Genomic DNA, 21,948 nt, shown 5'->3' on the forward strand with positions numbered 1-21,948 from the left:
TTCCTCATATGTTTGCTTCCCTCGGAAAACCGAGGAATGAGATTCCGTATGAAAATCGTAAGAATTTGCCAATAAATTTGAAAGGATATTATGTTCATAGACTTTTAGTAAATGCCGTAGCAATGTGGGCTTCACCTCGTTATGCTTGTTATATTTTCATGATGTTAGATGAAATTCATAGACAAGAACGTGAAGAGATGGAAAAGAAACTTCATGCAAAAGATGAAGTCATTGAAGCAAAAGACAAAAGCATTCAGAAAAGAATACCACGTTCGGTACCAAAAGGAAAGGAAAAGAACTATAAGTATATGATTTATACTGAAGAGATGGAAAATGAAGAAGATAAAGATATGGTTATGTTGCATTTAGTCAGAAGAAACAACAAAAGCTTTTACGACCTTGCTAAGATTTACAAATCTGACAGAAACTGGTTCTATCGCGAAAACTTACCGATTTCAATGAGCCCAAATGAAGATGTGAAACAAATAGTTCAAGATACGTTACCTCAAACACACTATGATATTAAAGGTTGTACAATTCTTACCTTCAAAGAAGATTTGTCATTGTTAAAGGAAAAAATAACAGAGTATTTTGACAACTTCAAACAAGCAGAGTAAATGAACTCTTTATTTTTCAAGCTTGACTTCAGATGACTCAGGTAGCTCTATAATGTAAATTGTCTTGTCAAATCCTTCTGGCATTCCAAGTTCTTCCTTCAGACATTCCAAGTCCTTCCTTCAGACATTCCAAGTCCTTCCTTCCGACATTCCAAGTCCTTCCATCCAACTGGAAAAAAATTTCCTGACAACTGGAAAAATTTTTCCAGTTGTTCGTCCGTAAACCATTCAAATTTTCGAAAATTGAGAACTTTTTGGTCGAACTTCAGAAAAAGTTTTTCCTTCAGACAGGAAAAAAATTTCCTTCCAACAGGAAAAGTTCTTCCTTCCGACAGAAAAAGTTCTTCCATCCGACAGGACACAAACGAATGTCCGACGTTCCTCTTCCTGAATGTCTTCCAAAGCCAGAAGAACCGACAGCCCCAGCACCACAACAGACTAAGACTAAACTCTTTATTTTTTACGCTTGACTTTTTACAATTTGAACTTTGTTTGCGTAGATATGAATTCTGAAAGAAGTAGGTCTTGTATGACTTTATACTTCTCCAGAGTTCATGTCTGTCAAACTTACCTGCCATGGACTCTTTCATAAGTTCCATGAAATCGTCTTCGGACAATCCAGGGAAAAGTATAATGTCAGTAAGTATTCTCTTTTACATCCTTACTTAAACTCTGGCTGTCTGTACACAATGACAACTGAAATGTTAAAGTGCCTAAGTTTCTTAAGAATTCGACACATGTCTTGTTCTCTGTTCTTTAACAAGGATGAGAAGCAAAGTCATCTAAGATAAGAAGACATCTATGAGGGTACGTTTTCCAAATAAGATTGCAATTTCTTGAAATGTATTCTATCTCTTTCTGTTTGTTTCTGAAGTGTTTCTTCTCTAATATTCTCTGCATTTCCCTCATTTGGGTCTTTAAACTTCGAATTTATATAACTCATTTATAGCATTATACTTCAAAACTCTTCTTTGGTACTTCTTTATCCAATCTAACAACTCAGTATCCTTTATACATACTAACTTAGACTTCTTTATAATATCTTTGAACGAATTGACCGGTTTGGTCAAATTGACAGAAGTACTACAAATAACAACTAACTCATAGAATGGGTTCTTCTCATCTAGTTCTTGTTGTTGTGCAGCCATTTTTAAGATAAGTGAAAGTCTTAACCCGACCCAGGTGGTGCAATTAGACCTGTTATAACATTCTGAGCAAATAAGAACTTTTCATGTATGGGTTTTATCTGAGCATTTTCTAACTTCCTCTTGTTCTTGTTTAAAACATTCTCAAATTTTTTGTCAATGTCAGCAAACTTTTTTCTAACATATTTTTAGAAAATTAAAATTTTTATCTTTAAGAAAATGTCTAGCGATTTCGCTATCTATATTCGAGACAAACTTTTTGACAGCAAAACATCTGTCGACCATAAAATCTTACATAGTGTAAACAAGAAAGGTGAATTTGTTCTAAAGTTCTGTTTCTGGGAATATGACAAGAACCATAAAACATTAAGCAGAGCAGTCTTAAAATTTGTCAATGACAGACTTGTTGACAGAGATGACGCCGATTGGAAAGATGAAGTCCAACAAAAGTTCTTAGAATGCAAAGAAGGCACATGCGCTGTTCTTGAAGATGAAATAGAAAACAGAATAGAAGAGCTATTAAAGGACAAAGAACTTTTACATAAATATGGTTCTGAGAAGTTTGACATAACTCCACCAGAAAAGAAGAAAGAAGAGAGAAAAGAAAGAAAAGAAAGAAAAGAAAGTAGAAGAGAAGAAAGAACCTGAACCAGTTCCAGAGAAGGTGAGATATGACATGTAAAATAAAATTTTATTTTTAGAACATTTCTGGGTCAATGTCAATGTTCTCTTCCTCTTTAGGGGCAAACACTGGCTTAGACTCTAAAATCTTTTTACCCAATTTACCTTGAAACTTCAACTATCTTAGACTCATAATATTCATAGTCGTCTGCTTTCTTTGGTTCATAAGGTATAACAAGTTTGTATGCTTTGCCTTCTTTAAGGTTTGAAAACCTTCTGTCAAAATTTTCTTTGACTGCTAACAAACCTTCTATGTCTAAGTCTTCAAATTTCGCACCATTTTTAGTCACAATAGCAAACTTAACTGGTTCGATGTTCCAACTTTGTCGAATGAAGACTTTTCAAAATGGTAGAAGTAAACATTCAAATATGTGAATGGGTCTAGTTCTTCTTTAAGTCCTGACATGTACTTGTTTACTGAGATGAATTTTGCCATCTTTTCTATCGGATAAAAAAATATTTTTTTTTAAAAAAATGTTTTAAAATGGTATGCCATATAGCTTCTTGAATTTGTTAAGAAGTATTTGAACGTATTTTCCATCTGTATCTCTAGCGTTTACATAAGCATAGCCTGCCTTAGTAAAATATACTTGTAATTTTCTATAGTTTACGCCGGTATAAAAGTAGAAAGAGTCTTGTTCTTCGCTATAGTAGTAAAACTCAAACGTATGCTTACCATAGTCTGTAATTTCAATTGTTTCATCTTCTAGTTCGTCGACAAATTCGAATACAATATCTCTAAATTTGCTTTTGTTCTTATTGTTTTCAGAACGAGTAACCCAACGCAAGTTTTCAAGTCTATTGTCGTTTCTTATATGGTTTATATGGTCTACAAAAGGTAAATTGTTAGGGTTCGGTATAAAATGAGTTGCAATGACAACATGTTTAAGATAGTGTTTTCCACCAATCCTCATCTTAGTATATCCGTCATTTCGCTCACATTCGCTTAAAACTCTTTTTGTCTTTTTGTTTCTGACTTCAAATGACTCACAACAGTGAATTTCATATTTCTCATCTAACAAACAAGTTTTCCAACAGTCTTTTCCAACAAACTCAGCGTACATTTCAAATAAAATAAAAAAATATTTTTTTTAAAATTTACTCAGAAAAATTTTTCTTTGTATATACGCCGTTCTGTATGTCTAAAAGACTTTTGACATTTGCCAAGAATGTTCGTTTAGAAGCTGCCATATAACCATATTCTTGACAATATTGTTTATATTCATCATATAAAGACCTTTCATCTAAACACTCAAAGTTGCTTTCTTCTATGAACAGTTCATATACACTCTTGTTTGCTTCTAACAATGTTTGTCTCTCTTCGGTATATGGAATTTGTCTTGGATTGAACTTAGAAATATCTAATGTCATGAAATATGAGAACAAGTGGTTGTAAAAGTTAGGTGTTAAAGTTTCTGCTAAGTCGTCAAAATATTCTGTATCTTGCATATGAGCTTCTGACGTTCTGACAACTACATATCTTCTGTCAGAACTTTCTAACTTCATCGGAACGGCGTTGTTTGAAACCATGATGAAATTTGCAACATTTTCACAAACTCTTTGGTCTTTATATTTTCTTTCAACAACTCCAACTTTGTCTGTTATAAGACTCTTCAAAGCATCTGAGTTTAAAACCTTTGTTGTATCTATACTTTGAAGTTCGTTACATACTATAAGTTTCATATTCTCTATTGAAGAGTTAAATTTACCGCAGATGTTTTCTAAGTTTGTCATATTCGGGTTCGAATAGCCCTCTAACAGTTTGCATAAGATATCTGTAAAGAAAGTGTTCTTACCTGTTCCTTGTTTTCCAATTACAATGAGAGCAGTTTCATTTTTTAGCACTTGGATGTTGTAAGATGTTTGCAAACCAACATAAGATATACTCATAAACCTTTTCGTTTCCATTGCATATAATTTCTTTGACATGGTCTAACCAAGCTTCTATAATATTTTCTTTCCATTCTACTTGTTCGTATTTATATCCAGTGAAGATAGAATAGAAGGTTGGAGAAGGTGTATAGAACTTTATACCTCGAACTGAAAAATCTTCTAACTTTGACAATAAGATATCCCAAGCATCTAACATCTTCATGCCAACTTGTACGACTTTTATTTCTTAAGTTTCTGTCTACATTCTTGTTCTGAAACTATTGTTGCTCTTGGTTTGTTAAAGACAACATCCCATTCTTTCATGACATAACATTCTGGGGCAGAGTCGACATAAATGACTAAACGTTTCAAATTCTCGACTGCTTTGTTATAGTCTCGAAATGGACACATATTTCTGAATGCTTGGAAGTCATAAAAATCTGAAACATCTATTCTGTACATTTTTATAAAAATAAAAAAAATATTATTTTTATTCTTGACTTTGTTGTTCCATTTGTTGCATTTGTTGTTCTTGAGCTATTTGTTGTTGAAGTTGTTCTTGTAGTACAATACTTTCACCAGTTGCATCTTCCAATTCGAAAACTTTCTGCCGTCATTGACAAATACATAGGACATAAAAGTTTTACAGGAACAAAGTTTGCGTCAACTAAGGTTAAGTTTATGTTTGCTAAAGTGTTTGAGTTTACTAAAGCTGAAAACTCTGCATTCGAATGAACAATAGGCAAACCAGCAGAGAAAGTGTTGTTTATAACGCATGAGTATCTTTTGGTCATAGTAGTTTCTGTCGACATTCGAATAGCACTTTGAACCTAAGTTTGAAACAATATATAAAATAGGTGTACTTAAAGTCAATGGAACAGACATTCCTTGTATGACACCTTTTCCTGTTATAGGAAATTGTTGGTAGTAAAAACCAGATATAAGTTTTGTATTATAGCTCATATCGTTTATACTAAACTCAGTCGGACATCCAAACATAATGAAACCTGCTCTAGTTGCAGCACATGTTACATCCGTCCTTAAAGTATTAAATAAGTCAACAAAACCTGTTGGTGGTATATCTGAGTAAGTATCTTCAAAGGAGTATTTTTTACCATTCACAACAATAAAATCTTCTGGTGTCAAAAGAGCAAAACAGGCTTTAGTCGTCATCGTGTTTAAGGTCAGTTTACAATATCGTCCTTGAGGACTTTGTAAGTTTGTTGTTATAGAATTATATGACTCAGGGTTTTTAGTCGTAATAGTATAAACCACTATGTCTTCTGCCATTTACTTAGCAACTAAATTTTAATGAAATGTTGTGGTCGTCAAATATTTTTATGACGTCTGGGAAACTATATTTTAAGTTCAACGTTTCACCTCCTTTCATAACGTATATCTTGTCAATGACATTATATGAAACACCACAGCAACTAACGTCGGGTTCTATTTCTTTGATGTTTATATCGTCTGCCTCTGTCAAAAGTTTCAATAGTTCTTTCAAAACTTCATGAGGTGCAATGACATATGAGTTCACTTTTACAGGGTTGTGTTCGACCAAGTTTAACATTATACCTAAAGCTTGACAAATCTTCTCCTGAGTTTTAAGTTTGTCTTTAAGTTGTTGGTAGTCGTTTCGAATATCTGCAACAGAACTTAAGTCTCTGCTAACTTCAGGATATGTTGGTTCTTTTACAGGAACTATTGTTATACCATCTTCGTCTTCGTATGGTTTCCCCACTTCAACATCTCTGTCTTTGACATTGACAACAACACTTTGACTGTTTGTTTGAGTTGGTGAATTTAACTTCACATCTGCCACCGCCATTAAACCTTTTGAAACACTCACGCTTCTATTTTTCGGAATGACATTTTACTTAGAATAAAAAGATGGACGTATTTGAGTATCTCTTCGAATTGAAGCAAAACAAAGTTTACACACACAAACAATACAAATACATTGACAGAATAGTTCTTTAATACAAACAATGGTAAATGTTATAGAATAGCAGTCTTTGCTGAACCAAAATATTTTCATAAAGCAAAGAAAGTTGGTATAACCGAGATGGTGAAAGTTCTTGAAGCAGACAAAAATATAACAACAAAACTGACCGATATTTCTAAAGGTAAGTTTATAATACAATATTATATCAAAACTGGCGTACTGTCAATATTTGACGGAGAGAAGTCAGTTCAAGAACAACTTACTGACCTGCTGCCAAAATCTGCTCGATGGAAGCTGTCGTTATGCCAATCTGAGGAGCTCCAGCAGGTTTCATCGAACGAATCTTCAAAAGAGCATCTTCCGTGAAAAGTGCTATTGGTTTTGTAAACTTCTTTGCTTTCAATTCATCTGGACCGTCTCTGTCACCAGTATATTGTATTTGAACTGTACCAAAGTTGAAATACCACCCATAAAGTCTTCTGAGTCAGCAAATGGAATGCCAAGCCAAAAGTTTGAACGGTCTCCATTTGTATATTGAGTTTTTTGAGCTCCTGTATGGGTCCATACTTTCACATATGGCATAATAGAACTTTGCATTTCAGGGTTAATGGTTGTTGTGAAGTTGTTGTTAAAGTTCATAGCATCTAATGTCAAGTTGTATGACCTCATATCTTCAACTGTGGAATATTCTTCTCTTGGATAGTATTTGCCATCTAATGTTTATATGGTATTTAATACCAGGGTTGTAGAAGCAAGAATAGTCATTTATAGTTCGTCTGAACAGTACAAACATAGTATCTGCATGTTTCATTGCAGTTGTTAAGGCAATATCTGTTCTTGCACCTGGGTCAGCACTTTGGTTTCCAACTTCACCTGCAAAGTCTTTGACAGATATTTGGTGTATAGGGAACATAAGTGGAACTGCAATATATTTGGCAGCTAAAGCATTTGAAATATCTGGGTCCAACATATAGACTGCAAGTCTGCTTTCTATTCTCTTGCATTCAAATTTTTCGCATGTGAACTTAACTGGGTCCCAAGCATCTCCAGCAGCATTGAAATAATAGTTTACTTCAGTGTTGAGGTTTGAGAAACCAAAGTCTAAGTCAACTTTGTTTTTGCAAAAGTCGGCGAATGACATTTTATTTGTTCCCACTACTTCTGTAAGAGTGAATGGGTCTTGTGTTGGTGCAATGACTAAGTTATTTTTGCTTGGAGTAAGTTCGATAGAAATTTTCCTGCCAGTTTGGCAAGTATCTTAAAAACCTGAAGATGAGGAAAGATGACAAAGGAACTCTAAGTTTCAATTTTACTTTGGTTACTGCTGCTGCATTTTGTCCAGAAAGGTCAACATAAACTCCTGGAACGTTAGGGTCAAGTCTTCTTATTTTCTCAATAGTTGCATACTGGTCTGTTTGTTCTCTAGCTTGTGGTTGTACTGAGTTTCTCAAAGCGAACCATTCATAGTTTGCCCATGTTACTGTTTGAACTAAGTCAGAGTTAGAATATATCTTATATCCCATGAAAACTTCTGGAGCATATTGGTATCCGACATAGAAAATTCCATTGCAACCTTTCTTGTCAGACAACTTGGCAGAAGGTTTTATTTCAATGTCTTGTTCCACGTATAAGAATGAGTTGTCAATAGAAATTATATGAAACCTGTCGCAAGCAATATCTACTGTTGTTGAAGAACCTTCTCCAAACTCACCTACGTTTCCATAAGAAACAGCAGTTGTATATTCGTAAGTTCCAGGAACTATTTCTGACCTTCTAATGGCATTGTCGCATTCGTTATACCATTCGGAAACATTTCCATTCATAGCATCCAAAACTGTTGGCGTTATATTCTGAGCGGCGTACATTTCATATGAGTAAAAATATAGAATAGTTGGATTTATATGTCATAATAGAACCCACGTGGACCAAGCTTTACTTTCTTCCTGACTGAGTTTTTAACTCTTCTTTTTCCTTCATTGCCCTCTGCTTGAAGTTGTTGCATCTTTGCATTATGTTCATCTAGTATGTTGCAAATTTCCCATGTCCTTTTTGCCTTTTGGCTCTGGTCGCCCATCTCAGGTAACCTATATCCTAGAAAGAGTTTGTCATAGTTTGTATTTGAGTCTTCGCGTATTGTTTGCATGACTCTTTCCTGAGTTTCTGGTTCAAGCTCTTCAAACAGTGCCTGTCCATATGGAATATGCTCGTTTCCAAATATATGTTTTTGTAAGCCATTCTGGTTTTCTTTCCATGTTACCAAAATATCTTTTGTGAATGGGAAAGCTTTTACCCAATCTTTCAGTCTTGCGTCGTTTATTTCTGTAGTTGGTTTTATTTTGTCAAGGAACATGTTTTTCAATACTAACATTTCATTTGGTACTGTCCATTTGAGTTTTCTTAAATATTCATCCCTTCTCGTTCATTGTCTGCAAAGTAAGTTTTTATGACATTTTGTAAACTTTCGTTTGCAAGGTCATGTACAATAGGTTCTCTTCCTTTCCCTCCCTAACTTTCTTTCTAAACTCTTCACCAAATATACCATCTCTATGGTTCTGTGTAGTTCTTTGAGATAAATGTTCTAGAACGTCAGGTGTTATATTTCCATCAGCCATGTTCATTTCATACTGGTCCAAAATATCTGCATGTTTCATATCTTTCAATGGCATTAAAGCCGCGCTTAAAATACCAGCTATATCTGGTTCACCATTGACTTCCATTGCGTCTACAACTTCTTGGAATTGTGGTTGTAAGTTTATGAACCACCTATCCGGGTTAGCTTTATGACCCCATCTCATTGTAGTTCCATCGTCTGCAGAAACAAAAGTAGGTTTGTTTCCATCTTGGTTAGGTTCTGAATGAACTTTAAACAATGTTTCATTTCTATATGTTTTCTTGAAATTTAACCTTTTATCTTCACCGAGTTCATCCGAAGATTGAACGTTAAATGCTCGTAAGTAAAAAGGGTTGTTGTATTTGTGTACATTTTTTTTCAGTTCTTCCATTCTATGCTGAATATTTTCATCTGGTGCTGGAGTCTTTTGTATGTCGGCAAACATTTTTCGATATTCTTCTACTATGTCAGCCGAATTTTTTTTAGACTCTTGGAAATATTCCATATTCTCCGCATACTCTTGTTGAGGGTCAAGATTTTTCGGCTGTTCCAAATCTTCATCTAGTTCTGTGAAGTTAGTTTCCAAAGGAGTGACTTGTTCGTTTCCTTCAGGCTCTTCTAGCTGTTGTTGCTGAACTATTTCTTCCATGTCTGGTTGTATCTGAACTATTTCTTCCTGTGGAGTTTCTTGTACCTCATCTGCTGGCATTTCATATATTCCGAGACCGTTTTCAACAATTTCCCTATCTACGTCATCCGCATTCATAAGCTTTTGTTCTTTCGTTCCGTCTCTATTTTTTACGCGTTTCATGACGAAAGTTGAATTGTCATTTAGCTCTGACATCAAATATCTCGGAGTAAATTCATCCATGTCATTTGGATGATATGCTATTAAATCATATCCCTTAGCGAGCTTGTATTTTCCAGGTTTGAGATTATATCCGTTTTGGTGCTGAGCCATAAAGCTAAATAGGTTCGGGTCAGTATTTCCATCCTTGAACTTTCCAATAGCTTCTTTATATCTGTCACTAAAGTCAACAGTATCTGGGAAACCACACTCTTCTTTAAGCATTTTTAAGAATTCTTGGTTTCCTTGTTCTCTACTTCTTTTATGTCCTTGCTCTGTTTGTGGTTGTTGTTGTGCAGGGTTTTGAACTGTTGGTTGTTGTGTTGGTTGTTGTTGTTGTTGTGCTGGATTTTGAACTGTTGGTTGTTGTGTTGGTTTTGGTGCATGCCTGTGTCTGTGTCCATGTGACGATGTAAATGTCATAGGTAGTCCTGGTGCAGGTGCTTCTCTTGGAGGGTTTGGTGGTATATAAGTTCCACCAGCTGGCACATATGTTCCATCTGCAGCGTAATGTCCTACCTGACTTTTCGTTCTTAAGAAAGCATTTACTAGGTCTGTTTTGGTCTGTTGTAACTCTTTTTCTTGACTTTTCACAACAGTTGCTCTAACGGCGTCATAGGCACTTTGAACTGCCTGTCTCGTTGCTGCATCTGTTATTTTCGTCATATTTTGTGCTACTTCTCTTAACTCGTTGTCGAAACCTTCAGACTTCAGTTTCTTTCCAGATGAGAAGTCGTTCACTAGTTTCACCTTACTATGAAGAGCTTCGAAAGCGTTCTTAAAGTCAGCATTTGTTAAAGCTTCATTTGAACTGTCTTCATCCGCTGTATTTTTGTCCTTATTGACCCTATAAGCTGGGCTGCTTTAGCGTTGGCTTGGGCATCTAACCAGTCATTGTTAGCTTTTATATATTCTGCGCTTTTCATTGCCTTTTGCATGGCTGCGTCGTTATTTTTACTTTCTTGTGCTAAGTTTTCATACTGTACGGTTTGGTTTTGCAACTGTAAAAGTTTTTCTGCCTTTACAGTTGCTTCAACTTCTTTTTTATACTCATCGCTATCCATATATGTCTTCAGGGCTTTTTGTTTTATCTCTTCATCTTTCAGTACTTTATATCGAGTAGTATGGTTTTTCAAATTTATGACATCTTGTTCCATTTTTGCTACTTCTGCTGCTTTTTCTGACACTTTTTTCGCATATTCCTCTGTACTTAGTTCTTTCAGTTGTTCTTCTTTCTTCTTTTTCTCTACGTTTAACTCATTGAGTTTCTTTGTGTGTCTGTCATATTCTAGTTTCTTTTCGTTTTCACTTATTTGTTTCTGTATGTCTATGTTTGACTTTTTGACATCTGTTATTTGATTTTTGAGTGAACTCAAATTCATTTGACTTTGAGGGTTATAGGCTGTTCCGTCTGCAGCTCCACCATAGCCTGCCATTTTCGCTAAAAGTGCCGCTCTTAAACCTCCACTCTGTGCACCAATAACTCGGTTTAAAAGCATAGGGTTGCTTGACATTTGTTGCAACATAGTGGGGTCATTCATAATTTGTTGTTGCAACTGTTGTTGTGGTGTTAGTTTTACTATTGGATGTTTCAATGCTCTCTTCCTCTTACGTATATTCTTACGTAGCTTACGTGGCATTTTAAGTGAAGTTAAAAACATTTACGATGAAGAAGTTTCGACAAAACATTTACGAAGAAATCATGAGTTTTCTACCCTCTTGAATTTTCATGAAATTTACACCAAAAATATATTTTATGTTAGAATGTTAGATCTAACATGTTTTCTAACATGTTTTCTAACATCGTAGAAAACTCTTGAAAATCATGAAATTTACACCAAAAAATAATGTTTATGTTAGAATGTTAGATCTAACCTTCTACCCTAAATTATATTTTTGGGTCCTTTACGCTCATTACGAAGAAGTCTTGACAAAACATTTACGATGAAGAAGTTTCGACAAAACATTTACGAAGAAATCATGAGTTTTCTACGATGTTAGAAAACATGTTAGAAAACGTGTTAGATCTAACATTCTAACATAAACATTATTTTTGGGTCATTTACGCTCATTACGAAGAAGTCTTGACAAAACATTTACGTTCATGTTTGACAAAACATTTACGAAGAAGTCTTGACAAAACATTTACGATGAAATCATGACAAAACATTTACGATGAAATCATGACAAAACATTTACGATGAAGAAGTTTCGACAAAACATTTACGAAGAAATCATGAGTTTTCTACGATGTTAGAAAACATGTTAGAAAACGTGTTAGATCTAACATTCTAACATAAACATTATTTTTGGGTCATTTACGCTCATTACGAAGAAGTCTTGACAAAACATTTACGTTCATGTTTGACAAAACATTTACGAAGAAGTCTTGACAAAACATTTACGATGAAATCATGACAAAACATTTACGATGAAATCATGACAAAAAAGTCAACGGCTGGTCGGCTGGGGTTCGGTCCTCCTCTTGGGTCTTGGGAAAAATTCTTAGGGCTGGAAGCCCTCCGAATAAAAACTTCATTTATACTAAACATCTTCAGGGCTAGAAGGCACGAAGTGCCTGGAAGCCCCACTACCTTTTTTTTTTTTTTTTTTTTTTTTTTTTTTTTTTTTGTTTTTATGATTGACTAAAGCAATCATATTTATTCATCATTAAATAAACAAAAAAATAATATTTGAGAGTTATTTCAAAAAAAAACACATTGAATTTATTAATTTGTCTCAATTTCAGTGTTATAAATTTTTATAATTTCAATATTTTGAAATACACTTTTTAATATTTCAATATTTATGATATTTCAATGTATTAAGTGGTCTCAAATTGAGCTTCTCAAATATAAGTTGGCCTATTCAAATAATAAAATTAAATAATATTTAAAATAATAAATAAAAGTGATTGAGGTCATAGCAAAACGGCTGTTTCAGTCATTAATTCTTAAAAATAAAAAGGGTAAAAACTAAATACAATGGGTAAAATTCAATAGTGTCTGTGCTATCGTTCAATTTGAAGGTGTCTTTTGAAACCGCAAGACACATTGAATTTTTGAATAGTGTATTATGGTTTGACAGACACCAATGAAAAAAATAAAATGATATTTATTTTAAATATATAAGATCCTTATATAAAATATAAATATTTTATCGTTTTATTTTCTTGTTTTAGAAATGTTTTTTATTGAAAAATCAATAAAACTAACTCCAAAATAAAATTTTTGATTTAAAGACACTATGATGACACCAAGCAAATCTTCCAAGACACCTATCGTCGGGAATCTAACAACCCTACTTGAATTTAGCTGATATGAGAAAGTTATGGAAATTGAAGCTATACTCTTCATTTTTTGAGAGGCAGCAATCCCAGAACTGCTAACACTTTTCGGATTGTTTTAAGAAATTTTTCGATATGGTTTCTGATTCATTTGATTATTGCATTGTAGCAACTATATATTTGTATTCGCAGAAATATTGAATATTCTAATTATGGGTGCCGAAATTCAATTTGAATTCAATTTAGCTTGCATGATTGATGGATGTGTGGTTCGGCCATACGAAAATTATCGTTAAAAGTCCAAAATGATATGGAAAGGCTTATTAAAAATAATAGATTCTAATTCTATAAGAAATTTATATTCTGTTTTTAAAATAACATTTGGATTTTCGATAACGATAACTCCTGTTTTGCATTCAATTTTTGAATTTTCTTGAAAATTGGTAATGAATCCATAAATACGGTTTATTATTAGTCAAAATAAAATAGAGAGAGAAAATATAATTTGAGATACTTTGAAAATTTGAAGCAAGTCAATAGTATAATACTTTTTTTGTTATGATTCTTATAACAATACCAATTAAATATTTTCCGGAAAATCTAACGATACTTTGAAATACAAAAAGAGTGAGAAAAAAATATTTAATGATGGGTGATTTAAATGATCAATATTATCCTATTAAATTTTGCCCTAATTTTTAAAAAACCGTTATTCGTTAAGTTAATATAGTATTAATCAAATTCTTCATATTAAATCTCTAATCAAAAATTTCGTGAGAAAACATTTTTTGATTGAGGAAAAAATTCAAGCATCGAAGTTTTCAAAAAGTTAAATGAGTTCTCACAAATTTGTGTGAATTTCTTATTTTATTCCTTTTTCTAGAAGCTAATATACAGTTGTGTTTGACCATTTAAAGTTATAAAATTTGTAATTTTAAAGTCTCATCACACTTTTCAATGCTCGATTTTTAAAAACTGTTTAAAAATGGAGCTTATATTGAAATAGTGTAGAGACTAAAAATTACCACAGACTATTTCAGAGGATTGAGTTGCCACTCAATCCTCTGAAAAGTCTGAGGTAATTTGCAAAATTTGAGAACCAAAATATGATAACTAATCTAAATCGCACTCATTCAAAGCTGCATATCGCGATTTCAATGTTAATAATTATGACAATAACAAATTTCATTATCCGCGTTCAAACTGCATTGATTCGTCTTGATATTGAATTATTTTCTACTTACAGTGAAATCAAGCTCTCTAAAAAAGTATTTTCTTTCTTTCCAGATTTTGAGATCATATGCAAATACAACGAAACATTCAACCCTCCTAAAACAAAAATGTTGCTTTTATATGAGAATGATACAACGCTAAACACGTTCGCTAATAACGGTTTCTTACCTCAAACACCAGAGTATAATGACATTCAACATTTTCATTCAACTGTTATTCATGGGAGAAATATGTTTGTATCAGGTGACAACGCAATATGTACTCTTAAATATTATTATGACATAGGAGACAGAAACAATTTGACTGTTTCACCTTTTTTTAATGGAACCATAGTTGGGGAGTATGAAAGTGTTGTTGCTATAGGGCATTTATATACTGCAATATATGGGCATTTTATCAATGAAATAATGGCTCCTTCACAATTAATCCCTGCTGAAATTAGGAAAAAATCGTATATTGTTGTTCAAGGAAACAGAAGCATGTGTGAAGAATTAGTCAGAGTACTTGATTTTGAGGATCGAATTATATACTTAACCTGTGATCAATTTGTATTTTGTCGTGATCTTTATACAGTTTGCGATCCAAGAACTCATGGTGGTTATTATGGCCCTTGTTTAGGAAATTTGTCAATTGTAGTAAGGAAGTATTTTAATTTAACTAAAATCCAGCCCTTATATGTAGGATTGCACAAAAGAAGAGGTCCTACACGTGTGATTGCTAATTTGAACGAAATTATTAATTTTTCAAAAAATCTTAATGAATCAATACAATTTATGTATGTTCCAGATATTACAAACACTACGCTTGAAATTGCAAAAATCCATGCATCTTTAAGAGTGTTGGTTGGATCTACAGGAAGCAATCTAATTCGAAGTATTTATATGCATCCATTTACTTGTGTCGTTCAAATCTGTCCTCCTAGTTTTAATTTTGCTGTCACCGTTCAAGAAATTGTATGCAACCTTTATTCAATAGTAGTTACAGAACCTAAATTTTCTTTTAGAGAAAAATCTCCTCAATATATTAATATCACCAAAAACATATAAAGCTATAAATATTGCACTATATGTTACGGAACATCACGAATGGCCAAATATTTCGGAATTTCATTTATTAAAGTAGAAGTAGTGTGTCGAAAATATGAGGATTCGAGATTGTTTTTTACGTAATTTATAAATACCATCGTACATATTTGAGATTTGTGGTGTCTTTTTTACTATATTACAAAAAATCTATATTAATTTCACTTTTTAATATATGTTATATAGCTAGGGTTGTTAAAAATATCAAAAATTAGCGTTTTGAAGACACCATGGTGTCTTATAATTTTCCCTTCCTTATTGGCGTGTAGAAATAAATGCGCCAATAGATTGAAGAAGAAGAATTGTTTTTCTCTTAATGAACTTTAATCCTTTTGATATAAGAATATTAAAAACATTAATATAATTTCGATTTCGGAAATTAAATTTCCAAATTTTTTGTCGATTTCGGAAATAACAGGATCCCGCATCCAACACACAACAACAAAACACAAAAACACACTTTTTGGTTCTTTCATCGTTTTAATCGTAATTTATGTAATACATGATTTGGATAAATTTTACAATAATAGAACCTATATTATATTCTTTTCAAAGATTCTTGCAAATCATCAAAAATAATTGTATTTTAAAAAACGATCAAATTATCCTTTCATTATTTTAAACTTAAATTAGTTTTTATGATTGACTAAAGCAATCATATTTATTCATCATTAAATAAACAAAAAAATAATATTTGAGAGTTATTTCAAAAAAAAACACATGAGTGGGGGACAAACTCGCCCATCGTCACTTTTTTATTAACCTTAAACTTGTAATTTTCATTATTTTTAATTAACCTTATTTCTTTCCCAATTCCTGATTTATTTTATTCACTTACTATTAAAAGTCACATTTTAATAAAATATAATAAGAGGGGGGCACAAACTTGCCCAGTGAGGTGAAGTGAAAAGTGACCAGTTTACATGCCAGAAATGTAAAGTGTCAGATTTGAAACAAAAAATGGATTAATTTATTATTATATGATAGAGAGATTTGGTAAGTTACTATCAAATTTGTAAGTAAGGGAAAAAAAGTAAGAAAGGAAAAAAATTAAAAAAAAATAAAAAGCCACTCGCTTCGCTCGCGGGAGACAAAAAGAACAAATTCGAAAAAAGATTATATGAAATTACGAAACTAAGCCGCGAGCGAAGCGAGTGGCTTAAGAAAAGAACAGATTCGAAAAAAGATTGTATGAAATTACGAAACTAAGCCACTCGCTTCGCTCGCGGCTTAAGAAAAGAACAGATTCGAAGAAAGATTGTATGAAATTTTAATTCTTTATTTTTTAGGATTGTTAGCTTTGTAAGATTGCTTTCTCACAAGAGAAAACAAGTATAAGGTTTAAGCTGTATGTATTAAAGTTATAAATATTTGATTTAAAAAAAATCAAGATTTTAAACTTTAAAGGTATTAATTATGATTATCTTTCTTTAGCTTTGCATGCTGTATGCTACTTTTGGAAACTGCTCTATTGTATTAGAATGTTTTTAAATTTTGCACCTAAAAATGCGTAATATTAAAAATTAAGGTATTAATTATGATTATCTTTCTTTAGCTTTACATGCTGTATGCTACTTTTGTCTTTGAGACATTCCATGATTTAAGTTAAGAAGCTTTAAAAAAAATGCAAAAAAAATTGAATACTTTACTGGCTGGGCAAATTTGTCGCTGCCCCAATATAATAATTTATTTATAGCATTTTTTACTATACTGTAATAAAAAATTAATTATAATAAATTAAATGTTTATTAAATCAAATGTTTTCTTTGCAATAATATTTTTAATGTTGAGTAAACAATGTTGGGATCAAGTGTATCATTTTTCAGACCTTTCTGAACAGCTTCAAGCATACTGATGCATTCGACTTTTTTAAATTGTGTCATTTCTTCGAAATCTCTTGTGACTTTTTTGATAACTTTAACACTTCTCTCTGAATCCAGACCTTTAATTTGCAACTTAATCAGGAATGAAGGAACAACACTGGAATATAACTCGATGACAAGTTCATCGAGTCGAAGATTTCGCCTTTCTGGGAAGTACTGGTGCTTCAAAACCTTGAAATGTGATTCTGAGATGTTGTTTGTTCCATCTCCTTCATTTCTATAGCGAAGCATCCACCTGTCAAGATGATGGCGCCACTGTCGGTCAAAGTATTCACGGGCAGCAGGTTCCTCATTTAAAATTTCTTCTAAATTGTTGTAAACTTCATCAGGATCAATTTCTTCCTCTTCAGAACCAAAGACCAATAACTTCATTAAGTTATAGAAAGTTTCGAAGTTGGAACGATCTTGAAACTTTTCAGCCTTTCTCATGACAGCGCGCAACACATGAACGCCACACCAAATGATCTGGCATAAGGGGATGGCTGTTTCAACAGCATTTGTGATTTGAGGTGCGTAGTCCATTGAAAAATAAGATGGTTCGCGATTGATGGAGCCAAAATATGCTGTGAGACAAACTTGTATATTTTCACTTGTGTCGGGCCAAACGAAAAAATACAAAAACGGAAAAACAATTGATTCCGCGAATTTGCCAGTGACGGCATAAAATGGTATGCGAGAGCGCAAGAGCTTATAAGTGGAATCAATGTGATAAGTTTGTATTTGATGTGAAAAAGCATTTGCTTCGAATGGGGCGTAATAGAAAATCATACGATCTGGCTCGTGAATAAACTCGATGAGATCACCCGGAGAATGACTCTTAACCATGTCGACAAAAATTGCAAGAGATGTAACATCATCCACTGAGAAACTGGTATTGATTGCATGAAGGCGTTTAGAAAACTTTTTTAAAGCATCTGTAGATTGTTGAAACATTTCCGGAATGATCCCACTATCAAATGGGATATTAAGATCTTTGAAACACCTTAATTGTGCGTAAACACGGTCTTGATTTGATTCAAAATATCTTGTTAAATAAGATCTATAAAAATATGATGTAATTTGTTGTGATTTGTTTGGAAAAGGGGCAGAATGATTGTGGGTGTTAATACATTTTCGTATGTGGTACTTGTCATCGGGAAGTGTATCAACAAGGAAGCGACATGGACAATTCGGCCACTTACAATTAAATTGGATTTGATTTCTTTCTTTCCTAGTTTTATATGAATAACTACAACCTGCTTGGATTTCTTGTTGCACTCCATACTTAAGCAACTCGATATATGTGAGTTCGTGATCTTGGATCTGCATTAAAATGAAATGATTTGAAAGAATAAAGAATTTTGAATATATTGGTCTTATTTTGATAAGCTTGGTCGTGTTTTGAATAGCTTGGCCATCTAATTCAATTATGATCTTTGAAAATTAGGTGAAATAAAACTAAACATAAATGTAAAACTAGGGATATGAAATTTTGGTTGTACACCACTTGTATGTGCCGGATACCATTGTGTCAAATTTTTTCTGAAATTAACTTTAAAAGTACTAAGTAAGATCATGAGATATAGCAATATATGTTTAAACTGTTGTAAACAGAAATTCATCAAAAGTGACACCTCAGAAAAGCTAAAATATTGAATTTTTGGAACTTTTGATAGAGCACGTTTTTAAATATGAGTGTGGTAGAATTTACGAAAAAGTGACACTAGAAAAGTGACACTTAACCTTAAATTTCCAAACACTATTTTTTGATTGTATTTTGTTATTTATATATTTATATATGTATATTTATATATGTATATTTATATATGTATATTTATATATGTATATTTATATATGTATATTTATATATGTATATTTATATATGTATATTTATATATGTATATTTATATATGTATATTTATATATGTATATTTATATATGTATATTTATATATGTATATTTATATATGTATATTTATATATGTATATTTATATATGTATATTTATATATGTATATTTATATATGTATATTTATATATGTATATTTATATATGTATATTTATATATGTATATTTATATATGTATATTTATATATGTATATTTATATATGTATATTTATATATGTATATTTATATATGTATATTTATATATGTATATTTATATATGTATATTTATATATGTATTTATATATGTATATTTATATATGTATATTTATATATGTATATTTATATATGTATATTTATATATGTATATTTATATATGTATATTTATATATGTATATTTATATATGTATATTTATATATGTATATTTATATATGTATATTTATATATGTATATTTATATATGTATATTTATATATGTATATTTATATATGTATATTTATATATGTATATTTATAAAGGTAGTCTCACGAGAAAACTGACGGTAAAAATTCGATGAAACCAGGTGCATTGTATAGTACATATATGTGGTAAATAAATGTCGATTAGCTTTGTAAAAAATATCCCACAGTTTTTGAGATCTTGAAAACGGCCATTCAAAAAGTCGAAAATTTTTCCGAGATGTTAATGGGCAAGACAGTTTTTCGACAAATAAATCGTAAACATGGGAATTAAAATAAGGCGTTATATTACATATATGGTAAAGAATATGGATGTGAAGAGCGTTAGTAGAATGGAAAGACTTTGAAATTTTAAAAAATTTATCTGGACTAAAAAATTATTTGATTATAAAAAACATATTATATATCAATTGCTATATAGAACTATCATAACAGATTTTGGAAAAGCCGCAAATCCCCAAGTTGGAGAATTCATTAAATACTAATTATTCAGCTTTTTATCAGAAAGGAAGGTAGTGTAGTGGTTGGGAACGCTATGCTCTTTTTGAATCTAAAAGGCAACTGTTCAAATCATAACATCTTTGTTTTTTTTCTTATTCTGCCATTATTGTTTTTCCTTGTTATGATTCAAATTAAAAATATTTTAGTAAAGGTATTTTGGACATCATTTTTTCACATTGTCTCAATGCAAATGTTTGAAAATTTTGTAGGCAATATGACAACTCTTTCAACATTTGTTCTCTTTTATTAACTCAAACAGATTTAGGATCTAATTTCATGCCTTCGAAGACATTTAAACCATCTTCAACATAATTTATTGACAAATTGATAACAATTACTCATGAATGTCGTAGATTTAATATCCTGTCACTCAGCAACAAATTCGGGTTCAATAACAAAGCTCAGTAAAAACTTTACAGAAATTCTCCAATTTATTTTAGTGTCTTTTTGCGTCATTACGGCTGCATTTTCTTCTGCATCTGAACGCTGTGTTTGGAAGAAGACGAAATACAGAAACTTTCAACACAAGTAATCAGATTTTCTTGTCTTTCATGTTAAAATGCTTCATCTCGCTAGGTATACGTCATTTATTGGATGGATTGTTAGCTTTGTGTCCAAATAGCAAAAAAAAGTATTAATTTAAATTTCGCATTTTGCATAAGTATACGCTTTAATTTATATCAAAACAGATTTAGATAGCTTAAAACAATATAGTTTACTCATAAATACATCTTGATAATTCACTTCTTCAATTTTCATAATCTTATATCCTGACCTATATCCTCTTATAAACCATATTTCTACTGAGATCTTCTTAAAGCATCTTTTTATCCCTATCTACGCCTCGAAACCCTATTTTTCCGGCGGAATATGAATCTTCGGGTCTCGCTGATTCGATTTCTGCAGTCAGATCGTAAAAATACCACTACATAGCCTGATAATCTCAATTTAAGTTCCTTAATTTTTTTGAAAAAAAATTAAAACTCCCTTATCAAACATCATGCTCATTTTTACGAATTTCATTTTTCCTTTAAGTTTAAAATATACGCTTTTTAGCATGTTTATAATACATTTTCAATTTACATTTACATTTTTATTTTTGAATTGTTTATTTATATTTCCGTTTGAACAATAATATTTATTGAAAATTGTGAGAGAAACGGATATAATAAAAAACACCATACAACAAAATTCACTTTTTTTCATACTTACGCGGATCACTCCTTTTCGGCCCAATATGCCGGAAATGATAAAACTCTCAGATCTAGTTGCTAAGATCCAAACTCTCGACTCTCAAATCTACTTCCTCAGATCTTGTTGCTAAGATCCAAACTCTCGACTCTCAAATCTACTTCCTCAGATCTTGTTGCTAAGATCCAAACTCTCGACTCTCAAATCTATTTCCTCAGATCTTGTTGCTCAGATCTACTTCCTCAGATATTGTTGCTAAGATCTACTTCCTCAGATCTTGTTGCTAAGATCTACTTCCTCAGATCTTGTTGCTAAGATCCAAACTCTCGACTCTCAAATCTACTTTCTCAGATCTTGTTGCTAAGATCTACTTCCTCAGATCTTGTTGCTAAGATCCAAACTCTCGACTCTCAAATCTATTTCCTCAGATCTTGTTGCTAAGATCCAAACTCTCGACTCTCAAATCTACTTCCTCAGATCTTGTTGCTAAGATCTAAACTCTCGACTCTCAAATCTACTTCCTCAGATCTTGTTGCTAAGATCTAAACTCTCGACTCTCAAATCTACTTCCTCAGATCTTGTTGCTAAGATCTAAACTCTCGACTCTCAAATCTACTTCCTCAGATCTTGTTGCTAAGATCTAAACTCTCGACTCTCAAATCTACTTCCTCAGATCTTGTTGCTAAGATCTAAACTCTCGACTCTCAAATCTACTTCCTCAGATCTTGTTGCTAA

General features: G+C 32.1%; 3 protein-coding genes and 11 pseudogenes across 14 annotated transcripts, besides 6 other annotated features; 2 read left to right on the forward strand and 12 right to left on the reverse strand.

Annotated features, from left to right (window-relative positions):
* Positions 1-12,343: part of a mobile genetic element that runs on past the window's edge.
* TVAGG3_1081610 lies at positions 232-617 on the forward strand (annotated as a pseudogene). The gene has a single exon. A coding segment is annotated over exon 1 (386 nt).
* Positions 1,078-1,765, reverse strand: TVAGG3_1081620 (annotated as a pseudogene). Its single transcript has one exon. A coding segment is annotated over exon 1 (688 nt).
* TVAGG3_1081630 lies at positions 2,288-2,444 on the forward strand (annotated as a pseudogene). Its single transcript has one exon. A coding segment is annotated over exon 1 (157 nt).
* Positions 2,460-2,879, reverse strand: TVAGG3_1081640 (annotated as a pseudogene). The gene has a single exon. A coding segment is annotated over exon 1 (420 nt).
* On the reverse strand, positions 2,923-3,507 carry TVAGG3_1081650 (His-Me finger endonucleases family; the record flags this gene model as incomplete). The annotated part of the gene is made up of 1 exon (XM_051256704.1): positions 2,923-3,507. The coding sequence occupies one exon, from the start codon at positions 3,505-3,507 to the stop codon at positions 2,923-2,925; it is 585 nt and encodes a 194-aa protein (XP_051076062.1).
* Positions 3,795-4,631, reverse strand: TVAGG3_1081660 (annotated as a pseudogene). The gene has a single exon. A coding segment is annotated over exon 1 (837 nt).
* Positions 5,610-6,143, reverse strand: TVAGG3_1081670 (protein of unknown function, DUF4106 family; the record flags this gene model as incomplete). Its single annotated transcript, XM_051256705.1, has 1 exon — positions 5,610-6,143. One exon carries the CDS (start codon positions 6,141-6,143, stop codon positions 5,610-5,612), a length of 534 nt encoding a protein of 177 aa, XP_051076063.1.
* TVAGG3_1081680 lies at positions 6,569-7,401 on the reverse strand (annotated as a pseudogene). Its single transcript has one exon. A coding segment is annotated over exon 1 (833 nt).
* Positions 7,755-8,125, reverse strand: TVAGG3_1081690 (annotated as a pseudogene). The gene has a single exon. A coding segment is annotated over exon 1 (371 nt).
* On the reverse strand, positions 8,766-9,747 carry TVAGG3_1081700 (annotated as a pseudogene). Its single transcript has one exon. A coding segment is annotated over exon 1 (982 nt).
* Positions 9,873-10,772, reverse strand: TVAGG3_1081710 (annotated as a pseudogene). The gene has a single exon. A coding segment is annotated over exon 1 (900 nt).
* On the reverse strand, positions 10,881-11,358 carry TVAGG3_1081720 (annotated as a pseudogene). The gene has a single exon. A coding segment is annotated over exon 1 (478 nt).
* A 3,698-nt stretch (positions 12,344-16,041) lies between the features above and the next one.
* Positions 16,042-16,190: a mobile genetic element.
* Positions 16,191-16,994: a mobile genetic element.
* Positions 16,995-18,783: a mobile genetic element.
* TVAGG3_1081760 (MULE transposase domain-containing protein) lies at positions 17,068-17,631 on the reverse strand (the record flags this gene model as incomplete). Its single annotated transcript, XM_001283045.2, has 1 exon — positions 17,068-17,631. One exon carries the CDS (start codon positions 17,629-17,631, stop codon positions 17,068-17,070), a length of 564 nt encoding a protein of 187 aa, XP_001283046.2.
* Positions 17,973-18,510, reverse strand: TVAGG3_1081770 (annotated as a pseudogene). The gene has a single exon. A coding segment is annotated over exon 1 (538 nt).
* Positions 18,784-18,821: a mobile genetic element.
* A 62-nt stretch (positions 18,822-18,883) lies between these two features.
* Positions 18,884-18,921: a mobile genetic element.
* Positions 18,922-21,948: the final 3,027 nt, after the last annotated feature.

The sequence above is a fragment of the Trichomonas vaginalis genome (assembly GCF_026262505.1).
Source record: "Trichomonas vaginalis G3 chromosome Unknown ctg_156, whole genome shotgun sequence".
Classification (NCBI taxonomy): Eukaryota; Parabasalia; order Trichomonadida; family Trichomonadidae; genus Trichomonas; species Trichomonas vaginalis.